General features: G+C 39.3%; 1 protein-coding gene across 1 annotated transcript in view; it reads left to right on the top strand.

Moving 5' to 3' along the window:
• Positions 1 to 15,786, top strand: part of cfap74 (cilia and flagella associated protein 74) — a 58,075-nt gene extending 42,289 nt beyond the window's left edge. The window contains exons 24-38 of the mRNA XM_078253924.1: positions 510 to 643; positions 774 to 1,050; positions 2,436 to 2,570; positions 2,876 to 3,009; positions 3,712 to 3,846; positions 5,384 to 5,493; positions 5,621 to 5,676; positions 6,436 to 6,555; positions 7,205 to 7,360; positions 7,581 to 7,719; positions 8,547 to 8,701; positions 8,898 to 9,030; positions 11,134 to 11,270; positions 11,994 to 12,128; positions 15,597 to 15,786. Of these exons, the coding sequence (XP_078110050.1) occupies positions 510 to 643; positions 774 to 1,050; positions 2,436 to 2,570; positions 2,876 to 3,009; positions 3,712 to 3,846; positions 5,384 to 5,493; positions 5,621 to 5,676; positions 6,436 to 6,555; positions 7,205 to 7,360; positions 7,581 to 7,719; positions 8,547 to 8,701; positions 8,898 to 9,030; positions 11,134 to 11,270; positions 11,994 to 12,128; positions 15,597 to 15,701 (2,061 nt within the window). The 3' untranslated portion in view covers positions 15,702 to 15,786. The remainder of the gene's footprint in view (positions 1 to 509; positions 644 to 773; positions 1,051 to 2,435; positions 2,571 to 2,875; positions 3,010 to 3,711; positions 3,847 to 5,383; positions 5,494 to 5,620; positions 5,677 to 6,435; positions 6,556 to 7,204; positions 7,361 to 7,580; positions 7,720 to 8,546; positions 8,702 to 8,897; positions 9,031 to 11,133; positions 11,271 to 11,993; positions 12,129 to 15,596) is intronic.
• Positions 15,787 to 16,446: the final 660 nt, after the last annotated feature.

Here is a 16,446-nt window from a genome sequence, read left to right as displayed (position 1 = left end):
GCTTGGGTATGCAATCCCGTGCAAGAATCGGAACTCCACCACTAACAATAAAAACTACTATCCTTTTGTGGCCTGCCCATTTTTGGGTTTGTTAATAGCGCTGTCAATGGCACTTATCTAAGCGCTGCTATGCAAATAGCAGCCTGTATTTATCTCTCATTTTCTTCCAGCTCTGGCAGTTCTTCATGCTGTACTTTATAGTATAAAGATGCAGTAGATAAGCAGTAAATGTAAAAATACACACAATGCGACACAATCCCACTTGCCATGTTAACAGGACATTAAAAGACAAAATCACAGAGCCAGAGCACTTCCTTGTCGCCTCAACGCATATGTACAATAGAGAGATAATCACTGAATGTAAATACATCGAATGGCTATTGCAAAAACAATGTCTCCCATAAATAGTATCAAAAATTGGTTTTGATTTCATAAAAACATCTTAAGGATTTTAACTGTAAATTGGAAATTCAAGCCATGTGTTTTGTTTGTGTTCTGTCACACTACAGTTTATTGAGGTCCAGCCTAATGATGGCTTTGGCACTCTGCTCCCACAAGAGACCCTGGAGATTGATCTGATTTTCAGTGCCAACAAGGCCAAAGAGTACAATTTCCAGCTCAGCTGCAGATCAGGAATTAACAGGTTAACTTTAAATCAAGTTCGGTCAGTCTCATTATGGTATGAGAGTATGATGGATACGATTCAGTTTACTGCATCCAATATGTATTCATATACTGTATATCTAAAAAAAAATATTTTTCTTTGTCATCAGAGATTTCCTTCTGTCTTGCCGAGCAGTGGGTGTCCGCCCTCCATTAGAGCTCTCCCATTCTCTGGTCCAGTTCGGGGCCACTTCAGTGGGAGACCACTCCACTGCCATACTTTACTTGATCAACCATCAAAACAACCATAACCAGTCCAAACAACCAGTCCCTCCAGTGGTCAAGGACGCCATGGCTCCTGTAGCACCCAGGCTGTTCTCCTTCACCCTACCCAAGGATTCAGACATCAGCATCACTCCTTCCGCGGGCGGCCTGCTGCCCGGGGAGGTGGAGTAGCATCTCTTATGTTTACATTAATATTAAAGGGGCACTCTACCAATTTTACACATAAAGGTCAGATTACTAGTCTTTCTAATGTGTCTTGGGATTCCCCCAACTTTATGGAAGTCTGGAATGCCCCTTTAATATGGACTGTGAGAACCTGCTCAAACCAAGCATGTTTTTAGAACTATAGATAGATAGATCTTTATTGTAAATTGCATGCAATACAACAGAATTCTGTTGGAGCTATCCTCTCCAGATAGCAGAAAATATATATATATATAATATACACACATACTCATACACCAGCACATTCTCACCCAAGCACATCTTGCACATACACATTCATCTCGCACATACACATTCATTCCATGTTCTCAATAAATAGCTAGAAAACAGTAAACACAACAGTTATTGCACAGAGTCTGATTGCACTGAGGGGGTAAGGGTTGTGTGTATGTTTTTATGTTTGTATGTGTGTCTGTGGGGTCAGCTGAAGAAAATGTTGCCCCTAATATTAATTCAACCCCTTCCTCACAAACCGCTGTTTGAGTAATTCTGTGGAGCCGTATCCCCTGAGGTTGTGTTTCTCATTTTACGCATGGCCAGAATCTCAATGTAACCTTTGTCACAAAACCATAATTAACGTTTTAGGCTGCATATGATGCAAATCTAACTCCTAGTGCTTACTCTAAACTTCATCAAAATAGTTTTGAGTTTGTGAACGTAACCTGTAATTTTACTACGTAAAGAAACCAAACCTGGGACTAGTGAATACATTTTTTACTTTTAATGACAATTTGCAACAAAGACAATGATCACAGAACTAACAGATCTCTTTCAGCCTCAGTTCAACTCAGTACAGTTATATAGAACCGCAGTGAGACAAACAGCCATCACAGCTGCTGTTGGTGAACAAGTGCTTTTTATTTTTGTTTTGTCTATGCTGCAGTATCAACAAGTACAGAACATAATACAAAAAACAGTGAATCTTGAATGTTTTGATATTCACTGGATGCAGCATCATTTGAAAATCATTGTAGTTTATTGGTGTGAGTTGTGACGGTTGAATAAGAAGTTCTATTTTCCATCAGTTGACAGTGGAAGACTTTCCTCAAGGCTATGTTTACAGAAAAAATTAATCCATTGCATTTACAACTGCCTAACAGAGGCCCAGTGGGAGAAAATTGGAAAACAGTCCACTTGAATTGGTTCACACTATAGAAACCTCAGAACAAGAGACTGCCCAAAACTAATTTAAACCCCCACTTTGTAATATGAAGTGGAAGTTGTGAGGAAGAAAATGTGCACCATATCACATGTAATAATAACTAGTGTTACTGCTGGATCTTCTAAATCCCTGACATGTTTCCATCTCCTCTCTCACATAGAGATGTCTTGTCCAAGTGACGTTCAGACCCAGACTGCTGGACCAGGACATCAGAGAGGAGGCGCTGCGTCTCCTCCACCAAGCCAAGTTGCTCCGTGAGAAGGAGTTGGAGAGGAACAGACACGCTGAACAGGAGGTAAGACTACACACACACACACACACACACACACACACACACACACACACACCTACTCCCGTCACCTCCTGCTAGTGTCAGAGTCAGTCTGTGCTGCCACAAGGGCTTCTACAGTAAGGTGAGCACATCTTCACCAGCTTACTGATTTTATTATCTTTCATGAACATGCTGGTGTTTATACAGAATGTAGATGCTACATTTGTCTAACTTAGTATGAACCCATCAATCACCTTTTTGTGTGTGTGTGTGTGTGTGTGTGTGTGTGTGTGTGTGTGTGTGTGTGTGTGTGTGTACGTTCCATTAAGACTAAAAAGGAGGTCCCAGTGGAAACCAGTAAAGGAAAGAAGGCATCCGTGGTTCCAAAGACTAGCACGGCGTCAGACGGCCCAAACACAGACCAACTCACTGAACCACCAAATCCTGCCGACATACAGCCAGGGTAGGAGCTTTTATTTCTGCAAAGACTTGATATTTTTTTTCCTTGATGTCATCAGTCTTGTTGTTTGCTTTTTATCACAAATTACTTTGGAAAACACGTCCAGTTTGCTGGACTGAAATGCCAGTGAAGCAGATATTCAATAATAAATATTCGGTTACACTTTACATGAAGGTATCTACATAAGAGTGACATGACACTGTTATGAACTTGTCATAAACATTATAAACAAGTCATAAACGTTTATGACATAACGCTTCTTTTAGTAAGTGTCATTCGGTTTTTGACAGTGTCATGCGTTCATGACAGTGTCATTTCACTCTTATGTAGATACCTTCAAGTAAAGTGTTACCAAATATTGTATAACCAAATAGAAGTAGTAAAAGAGTAGTACTGGAAAAAGGGAATAGATTATTCCTGAAACCCTCGTTATGTAGGAAAGTAGGCTAATCCATATTAATAACTTGGTCAGAAGTCTGAGATCCAACAACACTGAAATAAATTACACACAAAGCTTTCGCTTGAACATTCCCTCTTTTTCCAGTGCTCAAGTGATTTCATCAGTATTCACATATGCAATGATCACACCATTTTTTACTGTATGTATATATATATATATATATATATATATATAGTTAGTATTATCTCAACAGAGCTGGAAAACTTTGATGAAAAAGGGTTTCATTGTCGGTCTTTTCCTTTAAGGTCAGAGCAGTATGAGGAGGCCAGAGCCTCTCTGCTGTACTCCTTCACCCAACGCTACAGCGAGTACACCGTTCCCTGCTTTGTGTCAGACGGAGACCCTCCAGAGGAAGACCAACAGGCCCAGCCGCCATGGAGGTGACACTGAGTTAGCTTCTACACAGATCCGTACAACACACTGTAGGCCATGTCCTGCCAGATGTATCAATGCCCTTTACAATATTTTCATATAAGTTTTTGCCATTTGCAGTCCTGTTACTATGTACAGACTTTGTGGTCCTAAAACCTGAATGTAAGACCGCTATTTTAAACAACAGCCTCCTTTACCAGACACTGTTTTCCACCTTTTAACCAAAGATCTTGATTCATGCAGAAAAAGAAGGTATTTGTTTGATATAACGTAACATATCTCAACCAAGTCCAGATCAACCCACTATAGGGCAACATTCAGCCAGTAAAAACACTACGACTCACAGGTTTGCAGAGTGTCAATTTGTTTAAGGCCCTTAACATTCCAGTTGTTATAATGTTTTAGTAAACCTGGTTCTCCCAGTGGCCTGAGGCTCTGGGTTGCCTGCTTTGCCCATCAAGTTATGCATTATCCATCTCAACTGTGAATTCTGGAGCTGTGTAGCATTTAGCAGCATGCACTTTCTACTTATAGTACGTAAAATGTGTGGGATTGTGTGTGACATTATGTTGTTGTTTGCTACATAGGTTATTTTCTTCCTTTAACGAAAAGCCAAGATTTCTGCTGTGGTGGAAACCTCTGGGCTGCCTGAAAGAAAAGCAATACCAACACTCTATGTATGGAACACAGTAGTGAGTGATTACCCAGTAAATAGAGAAGGAACTGCGTAGTTAGCAGTGATAGCCACCATGACGGAAGAGAAGATGAGAAACTCACGGATTACCACTTGATAAAAACAGTATTTTACAACAACCCTGTAACCTCTCGATGACCTCTTTGGTTGGGTTATATCTGCAGCTGACACAACTGCATATTGGAAGGAGGAGTCTAATATAGCTGATATAACCATTGGAACTCATCTTTAATTTAACAATGGGGAAATGAAGAAATTATCATAGACTTCGAAAGAGTGGAAGATGGAAATCACCACTTGAAAGTGCTGGGAAACCAGTTGTTGAAATGTTTTCTTTCTTCTCTGCTATTCATAAATTACATGTGAAGCTACGGTGCACTTTTTCACCACAGTTGTGGAAAATGCTAGCTCTATTACAGTTTGGTTGGGTAGCCTGGCCTCTGTTGAAAAGAATGTATCAGAGAAAAAAGACTTCATCCAAACCTCTCATCTCTTTCTTCTATTTATAACATTTGGTTTTATCCAGTGGCTCTAAATATTGTAGGAAATACCCTCTGGGAGAAGATAGAAACACATTTGGTTTAAATGTAAGCAGTTCAAAAGAAGTAACATATCCTGAGGCTATTCACCTTAGGAATGGTCAACATTCTTGTCTGTCTGGTTTGTAATTTGAGCTCACCAAAGGATGTTCCTAACTAATTTTGTTGTAATGGTAATACAACAAACTCAACAATATAAGCCTTGCTACAGATTTACGTAATGTTCCATCATTCTCCCGACTCAAAGTGCCATGTGTGGGAGCTGTTACATATACTCCTTTTTTCTCCTTGTCATGTCTAATATCTCCACAGTCCCTTCAATACTCTGTACTTGAAGCTGCAGTGTCCTGCCGTACAGCCCCCTCTAGTGGTCATATCCAACAATGGACAAAATGTCATAGACTTCCATCAGGTGGCAGTGGGTGAGTCATTTTGAAAGTTTGTTGCTTAATAGTTCTTCACGTACTGTAAATGTTCATTTGTGCATTCAGCACGCATACCTTCTTTTGTACTTATTTATTGTGTTTTGTTTGTGTTGTCTATCTTTAGGAGAAAGAGTGATCAAGAGGTTTACAGTTCAGAACATTTCGAAGGAATCTTTGGATGTATCCTGTCAACAAAAGTCAAAACACAATGTTTTACACATAACAATAGAGCTGTTTTGAACTGCTAATCCACATAGATTGTCAATAGTTACAAAATCCCACTTGATGGTATCCGTGTTCTATAGACACTTCTCAAGATATCTGTACAAATGTTCAACATACTTTATAAAAAAATTGCTTCCCCCAGAGTTGTGTTGCTTTTGAAAAGTTGAAATGAAAGTTGTCAATGCTGTGAGCACCACAAGTGAAATTCCGTTCACGTTCATTGTACTGAGATGGAGGCAGACATTTTAGAGACGGGCTGCCCACGCGGGCAACATCCCAGGTACATGTCTGGCTGGGCTGGGCTGGGCTTGTTTTATGTCATTCCCCATCTCGCGCTCTCCACAGTTCCTGTCTGTCTCTACTCAATAAAGGCACTAAATGCTCAGAAGAAGACAGAAATCTCAAAACCTGGATAAATAAAATCATCCTTTAATGTGTAAGTTAATTTCTTAAAACTTACCAATGTTAGATACGTACTTTACCATTGTCTCTTTATGAATGTACAGTACACCTATAGGGTAATCCAAGGAAAAAGTCATACTATTCAATAGATTTGCCCTATTTTATATTTTATACATATGGCATCTCTTTGTACTCCAGAAATGTCCAGGCCCTAAATTGCCACTACTACTTTTATTATGACAGATACTATTACTACAAATAATAATTATAATATCAACTGTTCACCACTGGTTTTCTTTGACCGTTTCCAAGCTGAGGTCATCAGTGCTGGATATATGTGGTCCTTTTTCCCTTCTGAATGCTCTCAGATGCTTAAGACCCGGAGGAAAACAAACTCTGGTTCTGGCCTTCAGTCCATCTCTGGAGAAAAAGGTGGGTTAGCAGTGCAGAATTGACCATGGAGCGTTGGCTTTTTGCTAGAACTTAAAGGTGCACTATGAGTTCCTGCATGGTTTCAGCGCGATTTCATTTTTGTCTCAAATTGTAAGCATATCTCCTTGATCCGCTAGCTGCCTGCCCCCTGAATACACTGTGAAAAAGCCCGGTCTCGGGAGACAGTAGTAAACGAACACTAGAGGCACAGGCTGTGTACCAAAATACAACAAACCACGTTCCAGCAGCTACTCTCAGATACAACTCACACTACTCAATCAACTCTGCTCACTGTTTGCCCCCACCATTATGTGCATGCACACCAACCCCCACGCCTCCCCCAACCATCTTGTCTGTGATTGGCTGGAACGTGGTTTGTTGTATTTTGGTACACAGCCTGAGCCTCTAGTGTTCGTTTGACGTTTACGACGCCCTTTAATAAACATATGAGCATCATGTTACCAGTGTGTCTCACGTTTCCCACTAATGAATGACCCATAAGTCTCAGAGTGAAGTTGAATCCAAAATGATATATTAATCCAGTGATTTGTCCTCATCAGAATTAGCCATTGTGCCTCTCAAATCACATAAAAGATTATTAGGTAACATTAGAAATATTGAGTAATACTTGATTTGTTCTTTTCTTTAGTACTGTGAGACTCTGGCGGTGCGTAGCCAGAAGATGACCCTGGAGATGACTGTGTGTGGGGAGGGTGTGGTCCCTGCTGTCACCTCCTCCCACACTGGAGGTCTCCTTGACTTTGGTTACGTGTTGGAGAAGGAGAGCACCTCACATGTCCTAAAGGTCAGTCAACAGTGTGCTGAGGGCAAAAGGAAAAGAAGAAGTATGAGAAAAACATTACATCTTGTTGGTTTTGAAGATATTTGTCCACTTCTGATGATTCAGGTCCATTCTTAAAACAATCAAATCCAGAACTGGATCGCTGTTCATATGTAGTGATTGCCTTGATGCTTTTGAGGGGGTTGCAGACTCGGAACTGACATCATGCAGTTTTTTCTTGCAGCTGCAGAACAGCTCAACGGTGGCAGTGGGTTTCAGGGTGCTGCTGGCCAGCCTTTGTCCCTCACAGTCTCAGGGTGGAGCTGACAGGGTGGCCTTCCTGCTGGGCAGTTACACCGACTCTCAGGTCCAGCCTACTGTGGGTAAGATGTAATTAACATTGCAGTGATTCACCAGGGAACCCGACAACGTTGACTGCTATAGCTCTAAAACAAAAGGGTTCAATTTCCAACACCAAACCTCATAACATACAGGTGGTTAGGACAAACCTGAATAAATGAGAAGAGAAACAACAAATGCAAACGCCTTCAGGACACAGTCTCACTGAGAGGCACTTCAATCATTATTAACTCCCAAATATTAATATCCACTATTGGTTGGGATATAGTGCATTTTTTTTAAATAATTCTTATCAATTTACCTTAGACCCTTTATCTTTTGTTCTCAGTTGAGCAACAGCATTGATGCATACTGTTCAACCAAAGCATCACAGCTATCATAGATAGATAGATAGATAGATAGATAGATAGATAGATAGATAGATAGATAGATAGATAGATAGATAGAAATAAGATATATATCTATAGAATACACAATATGAATAATATACTACTGTAGAATCCACTATAAATATACTAAACCACTAATACTACTAAAATATATTTTTTAAAGATGGGATAAGATACTAAATACATTAGTGTGCACATTATTCATTATTTCTTCAGTTTTTATGCAATGAGGTAGAGTGGGAGATGTACAAGGTTACTGAAGGAGCAAAACAGATTGGAGTATGGTTGAGAGAAACTATAAAGCTTAGAGTTCTCTGTTAGACATTGTTGAGGTGTTGTATTATAAGCTCAGGGAAATAAAGATAATGTTTATTTGTATTATTTTAACAGCAGTACTAGTAGCAGAAGTAACAGTAGGAGACATGGTAGTAATAGTGGTATGTCTCTTGCCTCCTGTACAGGAACCCAGAACTGCAGTGGGCTGAGTGTGTTCAGTGTGGTGCCAGTAGAGGGCAGCATTGCTCCAGGACAGAGCCAGGACATCACTGTCACCTTTCAGCCTGACCACCCGGCTGTCAACTATTCTGACAGACTGACCATAGAGCTCACAAATAAGGTCAGCAGAACTCCACACAGACAAAGACTCACACCTTGAGATCAATACACTCAATTTCATACCTTGACCTTAATCACTGGTTTAAAAGTATCACAATGCTGCATTCTAAATGCACTTACTGCACGCTGAATGCCCTCTATTCATTCTGGTCCTTATAATATAACAACCTTAACCCTGTGCCATTTCTGTCTTTCAGAGTAAAGTGTGTGTGGTGGATCTGAGGGGGGCAGCTTCTTCACATAACATGTATCTATTTGGAGGAGACCGGCTGACTGTGCCGATTGAATCTCTCCTCCCTCCACTGATAACCAGTCAGCCTCAGCTTACAGGTATCCAAGCCTCCTCCTTCATCTCTTCTGTAGCACAGTATAATGGACATTATGTAGTTTAATGAAATACATAGTCAGTCTGGATGTGATCAATACTACAATCCTGGTTACCTATGGAAATGATCCATCAAAAATGATTCAAGTTAACATGTTCTCAAAGATACTGAAGGCTCCAACAAGGCAGAGAAAATAAAGACACTGACACTCTAAATGTGAATAATAACTCCCAAACACATTCCATAAATTATGCCAGCAACAGCAGGGTATGTGTTGTAGTAATTTATGCTAATCAAAGGAGCTAGCAGAACATGTGGTTGTCACCAGCATTCAGGTCATATTTCACCACAAAACCCATGTGTGAAAATAAGCAGACCTCCTAGACAAGTTCACTGTAGATTTCACTACATCAAAGTGGGGTTGCACATTAATATAGCATCAGCAGTTGGATGAATGCCTGAGCTTTGGTACAATTGTGTCAAAAGAACAGCACTTATGATGGGGAAAAAAAGTTATTCTGAAAGCCTTCCATTGGCACCCAGCAAAATCCCAGTTTGTGAGTGTCTTTAAGAAGGAAGTTAAAGGACCATTTGTTTGTGTTTGTTTGTGCGTACTTTTCCTATCATTCTAGGCAGCCATTGGTTTTCATTCATTTCCGTACAAGATGCAAATCAATTAGCAGACTCTTAAATCGCACACAAATTGTGTATGCCATCATACTGAACATTAGGCCAGCATAATGTTTTGTTAATTTAACATAATCATTGCATTGTTTGGTAGTTAAAGGGTTCCAATTTCAAGTTTCTGCATCAGCGTGGCAAGGGTCTGCATTTGTCATCTGCCCACACCTGCGAGAGTCTGCCTGCAGCCCAAAATGTATGTCCATGCTGACCGGATTTTACATGTGTGAACACATTTGTGTATGCAGACACCCAATGTAGTATAAACAGAATCACGTGTCCATCTGCTCTTTTGAAGCAGAGATTAATTTGAAAACTCTACAAAACAAAAAATATAAAAAATGTATGTGTAGCATGCATTTGAAAACAGTCAGAAAATTGTACAAATGATTCATAGTTAGGAACTAATTAATAAAATATATGAGTGGAAGCCAAAGGATGTCTGGAATGGTAGAAATAAGACGAGGAGTCAACAGCTACACTAGTGGCTCTGTGAGGCTGTACTTAGGCACAGCTAAATGCTAACTCTAGCATGCTAACATGCGGGACGTTGACAGCCCTAACAAACTGATGTTTAGCAGAGATAATGTTAATCAGGTTCACCACCTTAGTTTAGAGTGTTAGCCTGCAAACATTTGTTAATTAGCACTAAATACAAAGTACAGCTGAAGCTGATTAAAATCTCATTAGTTTTGCAGGTATTTGGTCTTTGACCAAAGTAATGGACAAACAAATAAAGATTTTGAGCCAAAGTATGGATGAATCCTTAGGGGGCTATGAATATCTGTACAATATTTCATCCAATTTCCATCCAATAATTGTTGAGATATGTCAGTCTGGACCAAAACGGTGGACTGACAGACCGGCCAAATGACAGACAGACAAATAGATATTGCCATTTATAGAGCCATTTATTTATTATTTGTATTGTTTATTTTTGCAGGGACAGCGCACAATTAAAAGTAATTGCACCAGAGTTTGCATCTGTTGTCCCTGGGAAGGTAGACAGAAAAATAGCAACCACAAAACAGCAAATACACTACATAAAACAGCACAATACATAAAAATCCATCAGTGTGGGAGAATAGAATCAGAATGATAAATACAATAACTACAAGGCAACCATTGGTGGTGACACGTTTGTGCTGACTTTAGACACTGCAAAGCTCCTGAGTCTCTAATATTTGTGGGTAAGGACTTCCACTTCCCCACTACTTTAAGTGCCATTCCATGCCACAAGCATTGCTAACATTGCATTCAAATTCCTAAATCACGCCACTATTTCTTGCAAGATAGTTAGCTGGTATGAAAATGAACTGTACCAGCAAATTTCATTGACTCTGTTGGCTGTTACTGTAAAGTGAAGTGGAAGTATGATTTGTAGTAAATGGGCTAAATCTTGCGAAATATGGTCACGTCTATCTAGCAGAGTCAGAGGTGATGGAGAAGCCCACCATCCCTGTGCTGGTGACCCTGCGGGCCAGCTGCAGCGCAGGAGTCATCACACCTGCAGTGAGGGAGCTGCAGGTGGGCTGCATCAGCTCCACACAGCCCAGTAAGAAGGTACTGTGATGTCATCAGATACTGATACTGCCAAATATTTCATCAAGTGTACTGCGATGCATCATAAGAGAGACAATAACCTATTTGAGGCAGCGAGTCGCTTACAATCATCATAGAATGAAATGCACTTGAGTTGTCTTTGTCTCTTTTGTGTTTGTTTTGTGATTGTAAATTGTTTTTATATGCAACTAACTTGTTCTGCTATCTTGGCCAGGTCTCTCTTGAAAAAGAGATTTTCTATCCCAATGAGACTAACCTGGTTAAATAAATAAAAAATAAAAGAATCAATGCAAAATGCAATATCATTATAATACTGTATATTCATTTGTTCATTTTACAGTTACCCTGTGGATTCAAACCTCTGTGTGGTCTTGTATTATGCTGTCAATATGGCATCGATCTGACTCCTCCATCTGTGCCCTTTTTAAGGCCTCTAAAAACCAGTATTATAAATAACTAAAAAAGCATGCCTCGTAACATTCTGCTGTCATGTTTCTGCCTCTTTTTTTCAGCAAAATTAAATAAATAATTGGCACAATTAGACGGACAAAGCATAATTATTCATAGATTATGAAGTGAAAAGTGTTCAGATGAAATAGTCAATAAGCTTTATAAACTCCAAACCATGTTTCAAGGTAATCGATCCGTGAAAAAAGAGCAGATGTATCAATTTTGTGTTGAATGTCTGTTTGGACAAATTATTTATTCTCTGTTTTTTACCAGAGTGGTGAGTTTTACTGGGATAATGCGGCATCTCTGCAGCAGCATGGTTTCAGTGTGGAGCCCACCAAAGGCACTGTGGAGACAGGCCACAAACGCGCCCTCACTGTCACATGGACACCCCACTGTGGATACAAAGTGAGGATGATTTATATCACTGTTATTGAATTGGGGAAACAATCTTTACAGAAGAGGGTTCTTAAAGAAATGTTTGCACCAATCAGTATCAACTTAAAGATGTGTCTGTGGGGGTTTTGTTGACAAATCCATATTTTACAGCAAATGCAAACTTTCAGATTTTTCTGCTGAGTGCTGATTTACAGTTTTTTTTTTAGATTGCTAAACGACAGTGGTCACAACTGGAGTAACGTGCAAAACTCTAACCACAGTCGCACAGCAGCAGTTCATGTGAACCAAACTGTAGTTCGTTTTTCATTGCTTGAACACAGTTTTCAAAACACTACAGACTTATCCCATCACTTTAACCACAAACTGCACAACACTGTGGATTTACAACACTTTGTTCAAATGCTAACACACTGCTGTCAAAACTGTTGACCACGCATTCAAAAACAGTACGGATTTCAGCCTGGTGCATTTCAAACATTGCTGATTGCAATGGTTTCTTGTTTTAGACTTGTTAGTGAACACATACTGTACAGTCATGTGAAAAAATTAGGACACCCATGCTAAAGTTGACTAAAAAGAGGAATACAAAAAAAAAAATCATCTTTTGGAAATTGATCTTAATGCCTTAATAAAAAATGAGGGAAAATCCAAACTTTAAGGACACCAATTGTCTTTGTGAATGAATAATGTATCGTAAATAAATAAATGTTCTTCCTTAAAATACAGGGGGCATAAGTAAGTACACCCCTATGTTAAATTCCCATAGAGGCAGGCAGATCTTTATTTTTAAAGGCCAGTTATTTCATGGATCCAGTATACTATGCATCCTGATAAAGTTCCCTTGGCCTTTGGAATTAAGATAGCCCCACATCATCACATACCCTTCACCATACCTAGAGATTGGCATGGTTTTATTTCAGTTAGCCTAATAGCTGGTTTGATTTGCATTGAGAGATGATTTTATGGAAAGTACCCCATGCCAATCTCTAGGTATGGTGAAGGGTATGTGATGATGTGGGGCTATCTTAATTCCAAAGGCCAAGGGAACTTTATCAGGATGCATAGTATCCTGGATCCATGAAATAACTGGCCTTTAAAAATAAAACTCTACCTGCCTCTATGGGAATTTAACATAGGGTTTCACATGACTGTATATAGAGTATATAGGGAAAGCTCCTTTTTTCGCCTTTTTTGAAAATAAAGAAACACCAAATAAGAATAAAACAGTTATACATTGTACCGTTTGAGAGAAACAGTGAACAGGTAAAAGAGCAAAGATACCAATATGTCCAGGTAAGATGACGTTACATACATAGTTGTGAAAATATGGAAAACACTTCCTTTACTATAGTAAAACCGCGCACTTACTGTTTTTCACAAAGTAATGGAGGTGTAAGCAATGGGAACACCACAGTCATTACAGTTTTTCTTGATTGCTTTGACACAGCAGTCAACTCAAACTCCACATTTTTCAAAACAGTTAACACACAGGCCAAAACAGTGGCACTCATGGTCAAAATGACACATTTTGTTTGCAAAAGGCTCCAACTGTGTCAAAACATTTAAAATATGCAACAAAAGCTAATTTTGCCTTCAAACAACACAACTTGCAAACAAGTGTATGAGCTCTTCCAATCAACCATTACACAGTGGACAACAAAATACAAAATACAGCACTCAGTACGAATCAGTGCACCATTGCTTGTCATTGGAGCCTATTACTGTACGTAGCTTTCATGCCAGTGACATTTGTTGTCATATTTGCCTTCTTGCAAAGAATTGGATCCAGAATCAGAAATGCTTTGATGCACATTTTATTGATTCCATTGATCCTTTGTGGCTGAAAACTGAAATACTGTAAATATTATACATAATACATGTAAACCAAAATAAAGAGTATAAGAAAATAAAAATAAAATCTCTTACAGTAAAGTATAAACATCTATTACTGTAGAGTATAAGAAATAGCCACTATTGATACTCAGTCTTTTCTGTCTTGATGATGGGGCCACATGGCCATGATTGATAACGTGATCAATAACAGTTGCCCGAATTTCATCAGAAACCTGAGCCCTTCCCACTATACCTCCACCTCGCACTCAAACTCCTCTTCCGCTCACACTCACACTCACACTCACACTCACACTCACACTCACACTCACACTCACACTCACACTCACACTCACACTCACACTCACACTCACACTCTTCTGCCTTTGACCTCTTCCATCCATGTTGGCAAAGAAGAACACAGACGCTGCACCTTTAAGGCCTGCAGACTGATTGCTAATTGAAGATTTGTGTGAAGGAGTGTCAAACAGGTGCTTCAGTGATTTCATACTGATGTAGGTAGTTTCTAATAGTTAGGAACAGATGGTTTCTGTTTGGTTACCAAAGCTAAAACAATGGAGTTTGGACTGCTTGAATGACGTCCGTGTTAACTGTTCTGCAAAAGGGTGGGGAAAATGTGTCCATCCAATGAGAAAGGGTTAACACATTTGCAAGAGGTGTCTTCTGCTCTGCTGAGACAGTGATGATGAAAACCGAGTGGATCCCAGTTTCTTTAAGCAGGTCAAAGCAATCAAGAAAAACTGTAGTATTTAGAGATAATGTAGGTTCATGGAAAGAGAAGACATCCAATTAGTTGATAAAAAAAACTTGTAAAACGTCTGGACTATTACGTACCTTTAGTTTGTAACATTTCCAGTAATTACGTAAATTACTACAGACAAAATAAAAATATAAATATCTATTTACTGTAGGTAAGCAAACTGAGGTTTTTCATTCATTCTTGTTTACCTCAAAAATGGTATAAAATAAAAAAGGAAAGAAAATAATTTCACTCTTTTCTTATAGCAGATTGATTAGTGTAAAGTCACTTACATTATTTAAACTGTAGAGATTAAAAGTTTGTATGTTCTGTATTGGTGTTTGATGCTAGTGTTTTTACTCTCAGTGTGTTCTGAGTGACGGTGTGTGTTATCTCAGTGAGGATTGTTCATAGTGTTCATTGTGGCTGCACTGAGCCTGTTTTGAGACGTGTGTGAAGAGTTGTGTTGCTTGGACTGAGTTTTACAGGTGATATGAACTGTTTAGCTCAGGTGACTGTTGGTAATGCAGACTGTGGTTAGAGTTTTGCACATGTGGCTTCAGTTGTGACCAGTGTCATTTAGCAATCGAAAAAAAACTGTAATTGCTGATTGCCAAAACGTATTACACATGAAAAGCTGCTCATTTACAGTGGCAACAGTAAAATAGTCACTGTTCCTGTCTGAGTTTGTGTATGCTGATGTGTAAATGAATCAACACTGGTCATTTTAATTTAGAAATAGGTTAAATTTACGGTAATACATATTGAGTTATATCAGCTGTTATGACAACACCACCACTATTTAAACTCCTGTGTGTGTGTGTGTGTGTGTGTGTGTGTGTGTGTGTGTGTGTGTGTGTGTGTGTGTGCGTGTGTGTGTGTTTCAGCCCTATGAGGTGGTGCAGACATGTGTGCCTCTTACCTTGAAGGGGGATGAGACGAATGTTTACAGAGTCACCCTGATGGCTTTGGTCTCCACCACTACTGACTGACCTCTACAGTACCTGGATGCTGGCCAGTGTGAAAGCTGCTCACACACACTGGCACAATCCACAAAGACATGTGATACACCATGCATTTATGTGGCCAACATTGATACATTAATTGGTTATTTATTAATTGAATTGAATATTAAAGATGCAATTAATTGAGTAATGTTCTGATTTGATCCATTTTATTCTGCAGTGACTGTATAGCTTTCATGAGCCCTTCATGTTATGTTATGCAGCCCATTTATTAAAACACCTGACTGTAGAACCTAATTCCACCAACAGGGGGTGTATGTAATGCCAACTAAGCAGCTGAGTTATATTAAGGGTGTGTCAGCTGATGTGAGCCAGCTGATGTATACAGTACATACTGTAGCACTGCTGGTACTATACCCATGAAGTGAAAGGAGACAGAGTTCACACTAAGGCCAAACAAGGTGCAGTCTGTGAAATGTGACACAGAATGAGCAGAGATTGATATAGATACATGATGGAAAACCGTAGTTGGGCATAAAAGCCACTTGTATGAAATTATAGCCTATTGATCAGGCATATACTGACGTATTGCTCTAGTATATTGGTATTAATAGCAGTAGTTGGAGCTGTAAGCGTAATTGCTACAGTAACAGTAATAGTGGTAGTATCAATAATAGCGGTATTAATCTTAGTAGTATAGGCTGATGATTTTTTTTCTTTCTGTAAGCTATAGATCAGCTATTGGCAGATTCAATCCAAAGATATTAGGGTC

Source organism: Sander vitreus, chromosome 7 (assembly GCF_031162955.1).
Source record: "Sander vitreus isolate 19-12246 chromosome 7, sanVit1, whole genome shotgun sequence".
In the NCBI taxonomy this organism is placed as follows: Eukaryota; Metazoa; Chordata; class Actinopteri; order Perciformes; family Percidae; genus Sander; species Sander vitreus.
This window is presented reverse-complemented; position numbering and strand designations above follow the sequence as displayed.